The sequence below is a fragment of the Anopheles maculipalpis genome, chromosome 2RL (genome assembly GCF_943734695.1).
Source record: "Anopheles maculipalpis chromosome 2RL, idAnoMacuDA_375_x, whole genome shotgun sequence".
NCBI lineage: Eukaryota > Metazoa > Arthropoda > Insecta > Diptera > Culicidae > Anopheles > Anopheles maculipalpis.
Window position 1 is genome coordinate 36,154,794 of NC_064871.1, and position 16,005 is coordinate 36,170,798.

Below are 16,005 nucleotides of genomic sequence, written 5' to 3' on the forward strand. Positions count from 1 at the left end.
ACTGCTCTACGCTTAGCTCTTGAGCTTACGTTGATGTGTTCCGAGTTTCGGGACGGTGGTTTCGTATTGGTCTTGCATTAGCGTAGGCTTTTGAGGCCGCATCAACTTACCTGAACCGTGCGAAAGATTAACTCCTATATTATCGAAACTGTCACCGCCTTCCTTGAACTCGCCGGGAAAATCACTAACGCTAAAGAAAATGGCGAAGCCCGCAAAAGAAGCGAACGAGAAAGAAAGAAAGAGAGGGAGAGAGAGAGAAAACGAGAACATACAGTTGAGTAAGTGAGTTCGTGCTTAATGAAGCCAGTATCCGGTCAAACGCGCGACCCGGCTCCTGTAGTAAAAGCAAAGCCGGATCAAATCCTCCACTGTACCGTATCGCGTCACGGCACCCGAATGTTGGGAGACATGTTGGAAGGACAGGATACATTGGGGAAAAAAAACATTGAAAGGCAAAACGAGACAATTTTCCTACCGGAATCTGCTACCGCACTGTGTCAAGTGCGTTCGGTTTTTAGGACGGTCGTCATTCATACACCTTTCCATCGTAGGTTCTCCCTTCCGAACAAACATAACCAAGCCGTTGCGACCGGTCCTCGGAATGAGGGGGAGGGGGGGGGATGGTGGTGGCACAGCGACAGTTTGATACTATCATCATCATACATCTTTCATGCCACAGGGCTTTCACTCCGGTCCGGGCCATCGTCTTATCGGGCAATTTATCTGCCCTTTGCACGTAGAAGCTTTCATGCGCAACGTAACACAACAGTACCAGCACTAGAGTTTGCCCTCTCTTCTGCTTCTTTTTGGCCACACACACACACACACACACACACACACACACACACACACACACACACACACACATTCCCATGCTCCAGGCTAATGAATTTAATAATAATAAAATAATGTATTTCTCCTGCAACATGTCTCGACAAACTTCGTGGTCTTCTGGCAACAACGACGCTCTGGCAGGCGAACAACATCCTTTCAGTTTGTCCGTACGAGGCGGAACAGCAGTAGGATAGGATGCGCCCCCACCCACCCCCCCTCCCCCATCCCCACACACTATACTCACAAGATCGCTCAGTCAAGCGTAGCATTCAGTTGGGTTTGGGTGTGTGCGTGTGTGTATTGTCGTGTTCTGCAAACTATCGAGAAAGTGCTAGGTTTAACAAACTGTACATGATGAAATGAAACTAACTTCATCCGACTTCCTACATGTGCATGTGCCGGAATGCGGATGGAGCGGACCAAGAAAACAAAGCTTCCGCAACTCGTACCAGTGCAGCACAAACCAGTGAGTGTACCAGATTTTGTTAAATCATTGCGACACACTTAGGGTGTGTGAAGAAAGAAAAAAACCGTCGTCGTCGGATGCGCTCGAAAGCACGTACAAATGTAGAGTAAAATGGCTTTGTAAATTTGATTAGCAATTTGAAGTTATAATTTACGAGCTGATTCACAAGCACACAAACAATGCATGTAGTTATCTTATTGGATTGTTTCGGTGCCTTTGATTGTATCATACCTTCATCAATGAAATTGACAGTTGTCTACGACGTGGCTTCCACACTAGACGTCCCCAAGTGGCAAGTGGTATTACTCGAATTCTGCTAGTATTAGCACATAAAATTGTGAATATACAACCACAAAACCATCTTATTATCAAATGGAATACAAAAACAAATTGGACAAGAACAAAAAAAGCTTCATTCTGATGATCCAAAGCTTAAAATATCATGGAAGAGAGAGCTGGCAAGTCCGTACGTTTATGGAAAAACTAGTAACGACGTCAAGATTATGAGCACCACCTGGTCTCCCGGTTATAGCCTTGGGGTGGAGTTAGATGAAAGTGTAGACAGAGTAACCTAGTGATGACAAAGCAACCTCTGGAGACCGCAACTTCAGTTAGACAGTGAGGACGGAGCATCATGGTGAGAACAATGGTGAGCATAAAGTTTCGTAGTAAGAGTCAGTTGGTTCATAGTGCTAGCAGCAGTAGGCGAATAGCAGGGTAGTATAGTACACTTATTGAGGCCACAAATTAACTCTCGAACTCACTACCTATTTCTAGCAACAGCCAGCATTGTGATTTATAAATGAATAATCATTACTTTAGAAGAAAACACACACCTCAAAATGACTTCTGTTCTCAGTTGAGAAGTTATTTGAAGAACCATCTCATTTCCTTTCCTCATTTTAAACAGTTGAACAAGTGCCAATAAGTGTATTGACTCCTAAGTGGTATTGGCAAGACTAACTTGCCAATAGAGTTGGATAGTCAGTCCTCCTACTACGGGGGGACGGTTCGGATGGGATTTGATCCTCGGTCCTGCCGTATCAAGACCTGCGCCGCTGTCGATCCCCATCTACTTTTTTCCAAAAAGTCTACTAGTCTACTTTTTTCCAAAAATTTCAACAAAAAAACATGAAAAAGGCGCTTTTGCCAACCGTTTAGAAAAGCATTGGACGAGTCCAAAATGCTCTGGAAGGCTATCTACTCCTCTATCGCTCAATTGCTCCTCAAGGCAATCATCTATTTTCACCTTCATACTTGACTCGAAAGACAAAATATGGTCAATTGAATATAACGCTACTAAACACCTCTTTCCATGCCCTTCGCTCTTGAAATAATTTCTTTATTAACCGAAAACAACTCCATCCACTCTTGAGCACTGCACGAGCGTGATGACCTGCGTCTTCTCGGTCCCTCGATAACGATGACACATTTTATGGATCATCGAACATTAAACTCAATTAACGGTTACGACAACGATAATGAACATTAGCAGCGAGCTGTCGCAGAGAAACCCTGCTCACCGTTCTGTTCAGTCGAATGTTTCCTTTCGCGAGGTGCGTGTGTTTTTCTGCTGAGCAAAGATTAGAACGGCAAGCGTGAGCGGAAGAAATCAAGAACCACAGCCTGGCACACTTAACATTACACGCAAAAATTGCATCCAAAAACCGAGATCAAGAAGGTTTCGCTGCTACGGGTGGGTGGAGGAATTTTATTTCAAAAAAAGACATGACACTGCATGCTGATTACCCTGAATTCCCACCGGATGAAACTAGGACGTGGTTTAGTGGAGCTTTCTCTTTTTTATATCTTTTCACTCACGTAGTTGCGTGGGTCACACTGTTACATTTTTCCGATAAGAAAAGCAGAAAAGAATATACAAAAATAAAAAGCAACAACCGATCGGCTAGGCCATCGGTAGCAGCCTGAAACCTAGTGAAGCCGACCGATAAGGACCGAAACGGATCAAATTTTACGACCGGACCAGACCATCATTTGTCACTCAGCGTTCTTTGCTAAATCCGATACGCTAGCTCCCTGACCTTGCTGCTTCCTTCTTTTTTTTTTTTGGGAAAGACAACAACCAACCGAGGCCGACCAGCGTAACTTACCTCATTTCGATTTCGTTCGTGTAGCCATTGCTTGGTGTTGAATCGTCGTAATCCGGCAGCGTGTACTTCGCCCGACGCATCATCAAGATCTTGGGCATTATCTCGAGAAACAGCCTCCGGACGAAGGGTGACATTTTATGTGTCGATGTGCTCCTGGAATGGAAGATTGAATTGATGGTTATGGGTGCGTTTAACTCATCTTTCCCACAAGGGTAGACCAAAAAAAAAAAAAAACACCCCGGTTCGAGGTCACCCGAAAGGTCCCGTCAACATCAGCGGAACCGTCACATATCCCGTTGCTTGATAAAGCTGCTTTATGCATATCTCGTATAAGCCGGCACAAAAAGCAAGTAAAAGGGTTCCAGGTTGTTCGATTACGATGGAGTCTCTCCAATATTCAAAAACAAATTCTAATGTCAAAAAAGTGTGTCAAAAACGAACCCTCTGGTTTACGGATATGTAAAACCTTTACTCCGGATATCCTTAACGCGTCGCTGCCAATACCCCTTTTTGTACATTAAAAAAATGCTTACTTCCCCCCGACGTGTCCAAGAAATACGACTTGAACGAACGAGTCAAGGACACAGACTCGATGAAAACCTACGACTATCTCCCGACCACTGGCGGATTTGATAGATGATGGTGTGGATGGTGTTTTGTTGCGCGCCATGAATGTCCCACTAGTGGCTATTGCTCTCTCGCCACTTTCATTCACCGTCAGGAAGTAACAAGTGTTAATTACATTACTCACTCTAGCTCTTACGTGACGCGTGTGATGCGCAATTCCAAGGTTAGTAGTGTGTTCGTAGCCCGTAACCGTAACAACGCCTTAAAATCTTAAAGCATCGCACCATTCGCACCTGTAGCAACACACACACACACGCATTCCGTTTTAATGGAGGACCATAATTTTAATATGCATTGCGTATGGTCAATGGTTGACCGCAGCATAATAGTGGACCAGAAAAAAAAAAACAAAGTACATATACGACGAAAGGTGGCTGAAAAAATAATGCCCGGTTTTTGTATGGAAGAAGCGCAACCAACGACTTTACGACTCTCTTTCTGCTCGGCACCCACTAATGTGGAACCCACAAGAGTCATAAATTTGACCCAACCACGGACATGGACCAATGGACGAGTTCGACCATGGGACAAGTCAGTGGAGGCTTCCCGGTAGTATGGCACTGAAACATTACATGCCATTCTCACATGTACTGCTGGGCACGCATATAATTACAGCTTTCGGTCTTCCGAAATCGGGTACGTATTAAATTATTTATCGCTTTCCCATGAGGATATTGTCATGCCCGTGTTAGTGGGGTTTATTGATATGGTGATGATGGAAAATTTACTGCACACGATGTAAGGGTATTGAATTTTCACTACTGCTTTGTACGCGTTGTTTTGGGTGGTTTTTTTAAATTAATTTTGTTTGTAATTGTTGGAAATTTGGTGCCTCATTTATAGAAAAAATTTTGTTCAAAAAATATGTCAAATATTTACGGCACAACCAACCAGGTCATGCCGGAATAGGTTTATTACATTTCACTATAGATGTGTCCAGGGTCGTAGCGAGGAATTAGAAGAATTGGTTACCACCAAGGGCGCCAGGTAATTTGAGGGCACCACACTAAGAAGTTAACAATGCAATTTTTATGGAAAAAGAGAGTAGTACAACCTTCTTCTAAAGATCACGCCGGTCAACAAATGGCGTGATCACGTAGTTGAATAGTCCGTCCTCACTACGGCGGAACGATCCAAATAGGTTTTGAACCCCGGTCCTGCCGTCTAAAGTCCGGCACCGTTGTCGCATCGCCCGTGAAAATTTACGATTGACGGTTTTCGGAAAACATTTCTAAAGTCGCAATCGGAAGACAACGATCATCCGAGTTGCGCACACAGTTACCATTAATAACATAAAGAGAGTATTCGTTTCTGGATGATTCAACGGGGGCAAATGAAAGTGAGTGTGACTTCAATAATCGAATTTGGAATTGAGAAGCGGCTCACTGCTTCTTGTTTTAATTATAATTAAAAAATAATCGAAGCAGTAGAACAACAATTCTGGAATACTCTTTGACAGTAAATTGAGCTTCCAGGATCAGCTAAGGTTGAAGCAATTAGCACGAGGCCTCGATGATCGACAACTCGATAAAGACACTGTATTGCTCCTTAGTGCGATCTGGGCTGGATTGCACGTCCGCGGTGTGGTGGCCTACCGCAGCACGTCCCCTGCCACGCATAGAAACCTTTCAGCGCAAATTTACTCTTTTTGCTTTGCGCTCTTGGAGACCTCAGGTCTCCACAGGAAGGTTGCTGCGCCGTTTTGGGCATCGAATCGTTGAGACTCTTTGTGGAGGGACTTCTTGATCACCGGATCAGCTAACCGACGCTACTTTTCAGACTTAATTTATACATCCCGGCGAGATCGCACCGGGATTGCCCATAACTAGACGTAGAGGAACGTCGTACCTGTTTTGGTTCCTCTGATCTTTTTTCTGGTAATGGAAATCGAGAATTCAACGCTATTTGTGATCGTTTTGACCATACATGTCGCGTCTTGTGTTTTTAAATTGTATTCGTCCTGCGCGTCCAACCTCTTACTGAAAACCCCGACTGATAACTGACAAGTTTTAACTGTAAGAAAGCTTCAAGAGAAGCATTTATAACCCATCGATTGTAATAAACGATTTAACAAATACCTTTTATGCCCATAAAGCTCTCTGAGATCTAAACTGATAAAACAACTTCGATGGGAACCGGATAAATCATTTAATCCTTCAAAATCTTTCGTGAAGGCGGTGCAAGTTAAGCAAATAAACAAAATCAATATCGTGCATATTTCATCCTTGCATGTCTTTGGAGGCCCTAGGCCTGAATTTCTGGGTCTACTCAAAAAATGTTAACGCAAGGCCCCTTTCCCCGCGAGACCGCCTACTTTGCCCATCGTTAGATCCGCTACTGACGGCTGCTATAAGTTGATAAAATTTAAAACCAACTGTTTCGTGCCTCAAACTACTATTAAAAATTGTAGGTTATGTTATTTTTTTAAATCAGAGAATTATTGTTTGTTTTGATCAGACATTCCGGCAACATATTAAAAATATATGTAGCAAGTTGTTGACCGTTGGCATGGGTTAATAGATCGTTAAGCCAAAAAAGCGAAGCTATTATGATCATGAAGGGCTCATCAAGTATGATGTGCCAATAAATGGTATTTCATTCAATATAAGAGATTCTAATTATCCTTAAATTCATTACATTATGACCCTGATCTTCTTCTTCTTGGCCTAACGACCTTCTAGGTCAAACCGACCATCCAATGGCTTACTATATTTGCTGATACCACGTAGTTAGATAGTCAGTCCTAAGTACGGGGGGCGGTCCGGATGGGATTTGAACCTCGGTCCAGCCGTGTGAAGACCAATGTTATCGAATGACCACCGGAACACAACCGGATAACTATGACCCTAGTATATGATACATTTTTTTCCAAAATTAATATAAACATTGAACACGATGCTTCCCATTTCTATGTAACTTCCACCCCATTGATTGAAAAATTGATTTTACAGGCACAACATTTGACATTACATTTGACTTTCTTTTCTGTCACACTACTCGCCACTTACCTGTACCAAACGTTGAGCACACAGACAGTCGTCCATACTGATAGCGAAACAAGGATCATCGTAAAGAGTAGATACTTGCCCAACAACGGTACGGCAAGCGATGTCGGAGGGATGATTTCGGCCAACAGCAAAAAGAACACAGTCAATGACACCAGTATCGAGATGCAAAGCGTGACCTGTTGTGCCCGAGAAAGGAGAAAGCTGATAAAGTACGCGTAGACAAACCTAGAGACCAATTGATGATTGTCCATTTGCATTTCTTTTTGGCGGCTTATCTTTTTTAAGCATTCTCTTCACCAAGACACTTCACTCAACGATGCTTACGCTAGGCCGACACAATTGGACAATCGATCTACAACTCAAAATGTTTCGTAGCGTAGTGAATGTGATATCCAACCGATCAAACATACCTTCTCGCCCGAATCACTTGGCAGATAGAAGACCAGTACCGTCAGGAACGTGATGCCAACGCAAGGAATGATTAGATTGACCGTGTAGAAAAGCGTTTTTCTTCTCATCGTCAGCTTAAACGTGATGTCTGGTAGGAGAAAGTGAAAAGGGAATTATGTACAATTGGAACAATGTTTATCTCGAATTTTTCCTTCTGTGCACCTGAGAATGGTTCTGGACAACAGGGATAATATTCTTCATTGCGACTGGCCGGAACTTCCAGAATGTCCCATTCGACTGACAGGTAGAATTCACTCAAATCAATCCCAATCTGCACCAGATTACTACCAGGGATCTGGAATACAACAAAACGTGGTTAAATATCCATGATTCACAAAAAAACTGTTGCTCCTGCTACTCTCCCACTTTCGACGCACCTGATCCAGATGACGCAGCTCCACCTGTGCACCGTTGTACGTCCACGAGCCAAACTTCATCAGACACGTCTGCTCATCGTAAGGAAAGTACTCCACGTTCATCTCGCACGATGATTTGTAGATTGCCGGTGGTTCCCAAAACACTTCACCGGTGTACTTCAACGTTGCCTTCGTCATGAGTGTTACCTCGTAGTTGCCGTCCCAGTTGTTGTACAGCACAATGTCCGGTAGCCAGATCTGTTCCGACGGTACGTACAGCATCTCCACGCCACCGTACTCTTCCGGATCCCACTTCAGTTTGTAGTCGAACCATTTCTGCTTAACCCACAGGTTCGTGGTCATCACCTGATTTCGCAGGCTAACCTCAATAAGCTGTGACAACTTCAGACCAAGCCATACAGTGAGCGTTTCCGTGTTGTTAACCACTGGTCGTATCAGACGATTGTAATTGCTAAGCAAATCATCGTACAGTCTCTTAGCGTCCGGGTTCGCTTCAATGTGTGCTACCGATGCTGCAAGAAGATGGCAATCGTGAAAGTGTGTTGCAAAAAGCTACACGCCCAAGCACTTTTTTGCTTGACCTACCCTGCGCTGAGCTTGACGCGACCAGACAAAGAAGCAATACCTTTGCATTCAGCATTTGGATGCAAAATTCGGTGGATATCAGCTTCATTTCGCAATTGCTTCACTTTGCACTGATCACTACAGAAGCTCAAGAATCACTCGCTCATCACAGACACCTGTAAAATTGCTTTCTAATTCACTCTTTTGCTGGTTTATTATCTTGTGACACCCAGCAGCACGCCCATCGATGCTTGGGTTGCAAAACGAACAACGGATGCTGGAAGGAAAAAATCCAGCATCAAAACGGTCCACTCCCGTTGCGACGGTTGCGACGGTGAGAATAGAGAAAAATCGATAAGCTTGCCATAATGCTGAGAGGGTAGAACATCTCCGGGCGAAAGCGCGAAAGCTCTCCATTACAGCTCCCGGAAGTGTGGTGCGCATGCGTTTGTTTACAAAACAATTCCGGACGCGAAAGCACGTGCGTTCGTTTATCAACATTCCCGGCTGTAACACCGTAATGGGGTTCACGGGAATAGAGAAGAGAGGACACCGGGACACCGGGTCAAAAAACTGAGTGTTACCACGTGCCACGAGTCTCTTATTAACCTTCGTTTCAATGGCCCACAATACACCCTTGCGTGTAGAACCACCTACCCCGTGTAGGTCATACATTTTGTATTTTCTTGTTTGCATTTTCCGGGATAAGAAAGCTGATAACTTTTGATCTGATGATCTTACTTGCATGCAAATTTCAAGAAAAATGAGGCTATTTGTTGCCTAACAAATAAAAATTGGATGAGAATTTAAAAAAATCTTTTTCTATTTGAATTTGAAAGTTTATTTGTGTGAAAATTTGTAGAAAAATGTTTTTAAGGCATTAAAAGGATTCAAATTAACAGCTCAATTGTATTAAATGTTACTGAAAAATAAAAATACAAAACATACGGTGATCATTGGCCAATTTCGAAAGCTTAATTGAAACGCGTTAGTACGCACGTGCTTCTCTTGTGCTCGATATGGTATATTTTTTGAATGTATAAATTTAATACACGTTTGAATGATACAAAATAAAAGTGAACCTTAGATGCTGTGGTTGCAAATTTTATAGAATATATTGATACCAAATACAATGAAATGTCTTTTACATTTTAACCTATAATTGTAACCCAAAATAAGTAAGCAAGTAAATTTGTTGTGATATTCTTATATTCTTCCTTTGGATAATTGTAGAAACATTTAAACAATATAGCACGTTTAAATGCCACAACACAGGAACGAACGCGCTTTGCTAATATATAAATTCGGCATTTGGGACGTGCAATTTATTAAATAATTCAATATTTAACACAAACAGTCCAGGAAGATGAAATGCTAATATCGGGTGCGTGTTGTCATAAGCGGTTTCAAAAATAAATTAGTCAAAAATCCCAGAGCATTAACGGTGTGTGCACACCACCACCACGCCGAATAACGGAAGTGATCGCAGGCAGGTCGGAAAGGATAACCGGGAACCGGAACAGCAACACAAGAGCATGCACATCTCGCGCGCGTGCGTCGGTGTGTACAAAAGAGAATTTAATTCTAGCTGCACAACGATGCGTAGGATGGGTCGTAGCGCACAACGCCGAGAGCGTTGCTGAAAGTTGTGTAAGTGGATGTGAATTGTTCCGATTTAGGCTATGCACCATCGTCAATCCCGGCCGATAGCTCGATTCCCAGCACGACAAAGTTACTCAACTCCTTCAGTGTTTGCAGATCAACGGATGACATCAGTGTTTGGTATCGTTCACCACCGACCGTGTTTTTCAGTACTACAAGCTACAAATAAGAAAAATAAGCCAATCGTAAGATTACTGTGGTACCTTAAGGTTCTGCCAGAATATTACCTGATTCTGTAGATAGTCCTTCAGCACAATAACGTGCGTTGGATCGTGCAAACAGAACGCTCGGCAACGGCTAAAGTGAGGCGTTTCCTCCTGTACCATGTCGGAATCGATGAACCCATACCCGTGCAATGTTACGCCTATATTGTCCTTGTTTTCATCGTCGATGACTAGCGAACTGCGTCAATATAAAACGATAATTAGTTCCAAAGTTGTAGTTTACAGTTGTTCCTCCAAGGCCTTTTTTAATACTTACTCCACCTTCGTATCCTGCGAGTACACATCCATTACGTCGTTCAGCACTTCGGTAACGTTTGTGATGATGCCGGCAAAGCTCTTGAAAATCACCTCATTTGAAACGGTCAGCAAACTGCTCAAGGCCAACGCAAGCAGCTTTCGTTCCTCGAGTGCCGTTACCCGTCGCATATCTTCCAACCATGCGGTTAATATTTTTTCCAGCGCATCCTGTGCCCCCGTTTCGGAAAGTACCACACTGAACGTTACCTGATCGTTCACCAACACACGCGATATGATCTGCAGGTACATCTGCATCACTTGCGGGAAATTCGTTTGCTGGTAGTATGATCTGCAAAGAACAAAGAAACCCGTTGCTGATCCAACGCAGAGTGAAGCATTTAAAAGCAAACCTACCGAAACACTTCCACCAGATACGGCCGAAGCAAATCGATCGCAAACTTTGGTACTGTTTGCAGCAGGGTGAGGAAGAAGCGGTTTATCAACAGTACACCGTCCGAGCGTAAATCCGTCAACAAGTATTGGCACGTCTTTACAATCTCCTGACCGTACCGGGGAAGAAAGATTTCTGCACCGAGAAACACATACGCTTGCACGATCGCCAAACATATGTTCATATTGCTAGATGATTGCTCTGAAATTCGAAAAAAAAACGGATGTTATAAACACTATTTGATAATAAAGCGACTCGGGGCACTTACGTATTAGAGGTACTAAATTGTCACACAGATTAAGCAACTCCTGGTTCATGGTGCGACTGTAGTGCACAACCACAACCCACAGTTCCAGTCCTTCCTCCAGCAGATACACGTGCGACGGATCGTTCACATTCGTACTCATCTCTATGATCTGGTAGATAAATGCAACGATCGGTTCCGATGATGGTATTTCATACAAGGCTTTTATGATTTGCAACTAGCAGTAGGGAGGAAAAGAGGAATTTGTTAGAATGAAAAAAACGAACTGCCTAACCCCTTCGGCACAACATACCAAGGTAGAAATAATTGCACAGCGAAGCATATTATGCTCACGGCTTTCCTCCCACAGTAGCGGCAAATACTGCACCAAACTTTGCACATCGATCCGTATGGACAGGGACATCTTTTCTATTATGAACGACATCACGTACAGTATGGTCATTTTCGTTTCGCACTCAACCGCTTCCTTAAGCAACCCAAACAGCAGTGCGATTGTCGGTTCGAGAAACTCCACAAACTGTTCCGCCACAAACTCAAAATCGTCCATGATGCTGCGTAAGCTTCTGCAAGAAAAATATTTATTTACAGTGTGAACAAGTGTTCGACAGCGCCTAAGGGAAAGGCAATGCACCTACTTGGAAGCAGTTAAACGAACGGCCAAATCTTCGGACGGCTGCAGCAACTCCAAACACGCTTGGTACACTTGAGGGCGTAACGCTTTCGAAAACCTAACGCAGGTCCATTGCCCGACAAGCCAGATGATGCGCTTGCGGATGATTCGGAAGTTGTGGGATTTAAACTTCAGTTCCTCAAGCAGCTGCCGAGAGAACCATTCGTCGAAATTAATCTGTAAAGTAAAGCATAAAAAAGTAAAGCATCTGTAAGTAAAGCAGCGTACACAGTAAAATATCAAATCTATTGTAAATTCGTTTTTCAGGTTAAAAAACGATGCTCCTCAACAGCATTACCTAGCCTTTGCTAATGTACGCCATTAACCGGACGCGTCGTTCAGTTGTATGCATAGTCACGTAAAAGTGTGTACTTTTTGCACTTTCACAAAGTCGTTCACAAATAATAAAATCACTTTTCTAACTGCCAATTAAAAGAAAACCTCTCACACTCTTACAACACTTTCGCGAATATTTCTCCTGTTAGTCCGAATGCTCGCCGCAAGCATCCGAACTGTACCGGGTACGATCGCTAACTCAAAGGGACGCTGGTTGCTTCGTAAGTCAAAGGTACACTGTCGTTTCGGGGTGCAAACAAAAGGCGTCTTCTAATCGCTCGACGGATAACCTGATTTCTTAGCAGATGATGCTTTTGGAGCTAGAATGCGTGCAGCGGATGTATTGTGAAGTCCCACCCACACACATGCAAACCGAAGCCCCGTAACCGAACCGATGATGATCTGTCGATCGTGACAAACGGGTACAAATGGTGGACCTATTTATCAAAGGTAAATAACCGCACACGCCTGTCGGTAGTGGTCAGTTTAGCTTATTGTTTACAGATTAGATTTCATGCGGTTGCTACTTTCAAAACATTTTTCGATACCTTTTTCTTCTGCGTACATGGTGTAGCAATTATTTACCCTCAACTTTACCCTACTCTCTAATGATAGAAGGAAATGTGGTTTTTATATTAGCCAAAAATAAATAAGGAAAGCAAGAGAAAGTAAGTCTTACAGCACCATTACAGCACCCTGTAATGGTGCTGTAAGACCAGCACCATTACAGGGTATCCCGAGAGTTTTTAAGACTTTCCCATAACGTTTTGTATCTTATCTCGTGGTTTGTCTTGAACACACAATTTTTAACACGTTCCTATATATTTTAGGTTTCTTTTACTGATATTTGAATTCATTTAGGTATGCTAGAACTTAGAGGGGATTGCTTGTACAAAAGTCTACGAGCATTTTGAGGAACTGTGTTAAGCTGAAAATAGATTTTTTTCGAATGTACAAATTAACTGGGGTGTAAAAATAAATAATTTTTCACATAATTATACTAAAGGTGCATCGTTCACGTAAAATAAATAAAATTAAATAATCTTGTTGTATTTGTGGGATTAATCTTGTTGTAAATTGTAGGATAAGAACAAAAATATATTTGGAACGTGTAAAAAAAACTCGAGACGAAAACAAATATATTAAGACACTCAGCAAATACTGTCCCGAGGTATTATAAGAACAAAAATATATGTGTTCGCGACAAAAAACTATGGGAAAGAGACAAAGTTGCTGGCATATCTTGTATCTGAACTCATAATGTTCTGATCTGTTTACAAAACTTAAACGGTTACGTTTTGTTCCAAAAACCGGTAACAAACGATACCGACAACCTGTACCAAGCAAATGACACGCGATGATTTCAATCTCAAATTCGCAAACAACCGTACTACATACCTCATCAAACAGAATGAATGCCGCCAGTCCGGTTGCATTGTAGATCGAATCCTTTATCAGCAGATCGTTCATATCGGAGCTCTCGGTCAGTGTTATCGATTGCGATTTCGATATGTATTTTCGCAGCTCCTCAATCATGATTGGACTGAATTTTTGGAAGAGAATCATGTAGAAGGCTTCAGCGGACGACTAAAAGAAGAGGGGTATTTTTTTTTAAGTTGGGATTATGTCCATGGAAGAATTATGGCCTCCGCGTTCACTTACGCGTAGATTGTACTTCCAAGAGTCACCACCCTCGTCGGATGTGTACGCTTCTGGATCCGTGTCCCACTGTTCAAACTCATCCGGCGTTAGCAAGAAGTAGTGCATTATGAGCTTCTCAAAGATGTAGCTTAGACGTTCCGGTGTAAAAAAGTCCACCTTAGCACTGTTTACGCGTTCTGTAAGGAAGGATAGAATAATTGAATCTCTTCGTAATACCACATCGCAAATGCCAATAATCGTACCTTTAGCTTCACCGGCGAGCTGATTAGAGGCGCGCGGTAACAAATCTAGCTTTACCGTATTCGGTGACAGGATTCCCTTCAGCAAGCAGAGGCACTGAATGGCAAAGTTGGGAAAGGTGATAACATTGTCCTCGAAGATCAGATTCGTTCCCTCGTGGAACACGTAGTTAAAGCAAAACTCAAACGATACCGGTACGAACGTTGAAAACACATCCGGATGCGTTTCGTAGAACAGATTCAGGAACTTCATATGTTTAACGATAAACTTCTCCAGGTTCGTCGTCAGCTTGCGCATCATCTCTATTGCTTCATTGTTCAGCGTGCCCGACGTTGCATTGTTTTCCGTGTCGCGCAACATGCGCTTCACGCGCATACGACACTCCAGCAGATCCTTCAACCGTTGGAACATTACCCGTACCAGCATCATGCAGCCTTCCGACTTGAGTGGATCAACGATACCGTAGATTGTTAGCTTTTTCAGTATGCGCAGCGAGAATATGGCCTTTTCCAAGTTCGCCGCGCACACCGCAATGGCACAGTTCTGCTCGCAGATGTTGGTGAAGAACAATTGCGTAAATCCTTCCCAGAGATTAAGCATAAAGTCGTACCACGTTACGGCCACGTTTTGAAACTGTTGACGATCGCGCGGAATGCGCTTCGTGCACAGCACCTTAACCACGTGCAGCAACACCAGCAGGCCACGATGCTGCACGATCATGTCCTCACTCTGTACCGCTTTTATCACGGTCGGTATGAGTTCCTTCCACTCCAGCGGACCTTCGTACCGGTTGATGTTGGCTATCAGGACCGCTATTTGAACTGCGATCTGCTGTACGGGTTCATCGAATTTTAACAATAGCAATCGTTTGATTTCCTGTTTCTCCTCGCGAGATATTGCACTGAAAGAGGAGCAACAATAAAATTAGAAATTGGTTAGCATTCCATCAAGCTGCAATGGTTTGTAATCTTACTTTGGGGCATTCTGTCGCCAATACTTTAGCACACCGTTTTTAAAGTACAGCGAAGCCATCCACCGTACACCGCCGTCAAGCGACTGGTTGGAGAAAATGTTCACCAGCGTCAGGTGAAAGCCGGGCTGTACTTCCCACTCGGCCAGCTTTTGTTCGGCCGGCTTCAGCATCTGAGCATCCTGGCTGCAGGCGTACTGAAGTGCCTCGTAGACAGCGGACTCTGCAGACATATTGCTTTTGTTTTGGTTATTGTTGTTTGGGCGTGTTCCACCACTACACAATCGGTGACCTGGTTCGGTGGAAAATAGATACCGTACATGGTATTAGTCACCGCGAATCGGTAGCCAATCGATGCATCTCTGAGTGTGCAGCATCGAGCGAGAGACAAATGGTAATCGAATCAATTGCATGCACGACATTCTTCTTACCGCTGCGATGACACAGAGTACCAGCTTCCGTGCTCCGGCCGCTGCCGCTTGTACACCCTATTGCACAACTCTTGCAACCCCGATGCAGTTACGTTTCTGCCCGGACAATCTAATTACCGAGTGGCCCCGTACACGCACCGACAATCGTTGCGCTGTCGCTTTTTTCCGATAGATTTCGCAGCACTCGCAAATAAAACAGTGACTATGATAAGGCATGGAGAATAATAACAACAATAATGTCGTTGTCAGGTGAACCAACTGTCAGACGGCGAACCGTCGTTCAAATCGCTACAGTGCCCTACACACGTTGAACATTGTTTTGTACAGAGTTGTTGCAGATAAGAACTAAGTTTTTTTAATCCGGCACAGGGGTAAATAGCTTTATGTTTATGCATTATTAAAATTACGTGTGTCATTTTT

General features: G+C 43.4%; 2 protein-coding genes across 2 annotated transcripts in view; both read right to left on the reverse strand.

The window, feature by feature from the left end:
* LOC126557703 (acetylcholine receptor subunit beta-like 2) overlaps positions 1-8,556 on the reverse strand; it is a 28,954-nt gene extending 20,398 nt beyond the window's left edge. The window contains exons 1-7 of the mRNA XM_050213568.1: positions 8,459-8,556; positions 7,874-8,385; positions 7,659-7,791; positions 7,457-7,584; positions 7,047-7,222; positions 3,412-3,564; positions 111-190 (exon numbers count right to left, since the gene is read on the reverse strand). Coding sequence (XP_050069525.1) covers positions 111-190; positions 3,412-3,564; positions 7,047-7,222; positions 7,457-7,584; positions 7,659-7,791; positions 7,874-8,385; positions 8,459-8,546 — 1,270 coding nt within the window. The 5' untranslated portion in view covers positions 8,547-8,556. The remainder of the gene's footprint in view (positions 1-110; positions 191-3,411; positions 3,565-7,046; positions 7,223-7,456; positions 7,585-7,658; positions 7,792-7,873; positions 8,386-8,458) is intronic.
* A 1,543-nt stretch (positions 8,557-10,099) lies between these two features.
* LOC126556914 (importin-11) lies at positions 10,100-15,441 on the reverse strand. Its single transcript, XM_050212472.1, has 11 exons — positions 15,158-15,441; positions 14,187-15,085; positions 13,945-14,120; positions 13,681-13,869; positions 11,912-12,123; positions 11,569-11,839; positions 11,280-11,493; positions 10,975-11,212; positions 10,580-10,909; positions 10,327-10,501; positions 10,100-10,258 (listed from the first exon to the last, which is right to left on the reverse strand). The coding sequence occupies exons 1-11, from the start codon at positions 15,385-15,387 to the stop codon at positions 10,118-10,120; spliced, it is 3,075 nt and encodes a 1,024-aa protein (XP_050068429.1). The 5' UTR covers positions 15,388-15,441; the 3' UTR covers positions 10,100-10,117.
* Between the last annotated feature and the right edge of the window lie 564 nt (positions 15,442-16,005).

Bases quoted from the DNA above. Each gene is read 5' to 3' on its own strand.
- LOC126556914 (XM_050212472.1), bottom strand. From the start codon at position 15,387: ATGTCTGCAGAGTCCGCTGTCTACGAGGCACTTCAGTACGCCTGCAGC. The intron at 12,124-13,680 runs GTATGTAGTACG...TTTACTTTACAG, and splicing joins CATTCATTCTGTTTGATGAG to ATTAATTTCGACGAATGGTT. The intron at 11,840-11,911 runs GTAGGTGCATTG...TTTTTCTTGCAG, and splicing joins GTTCGTTTAACTGCTTCCAA to AAGCTTACGCAGCATCATGG.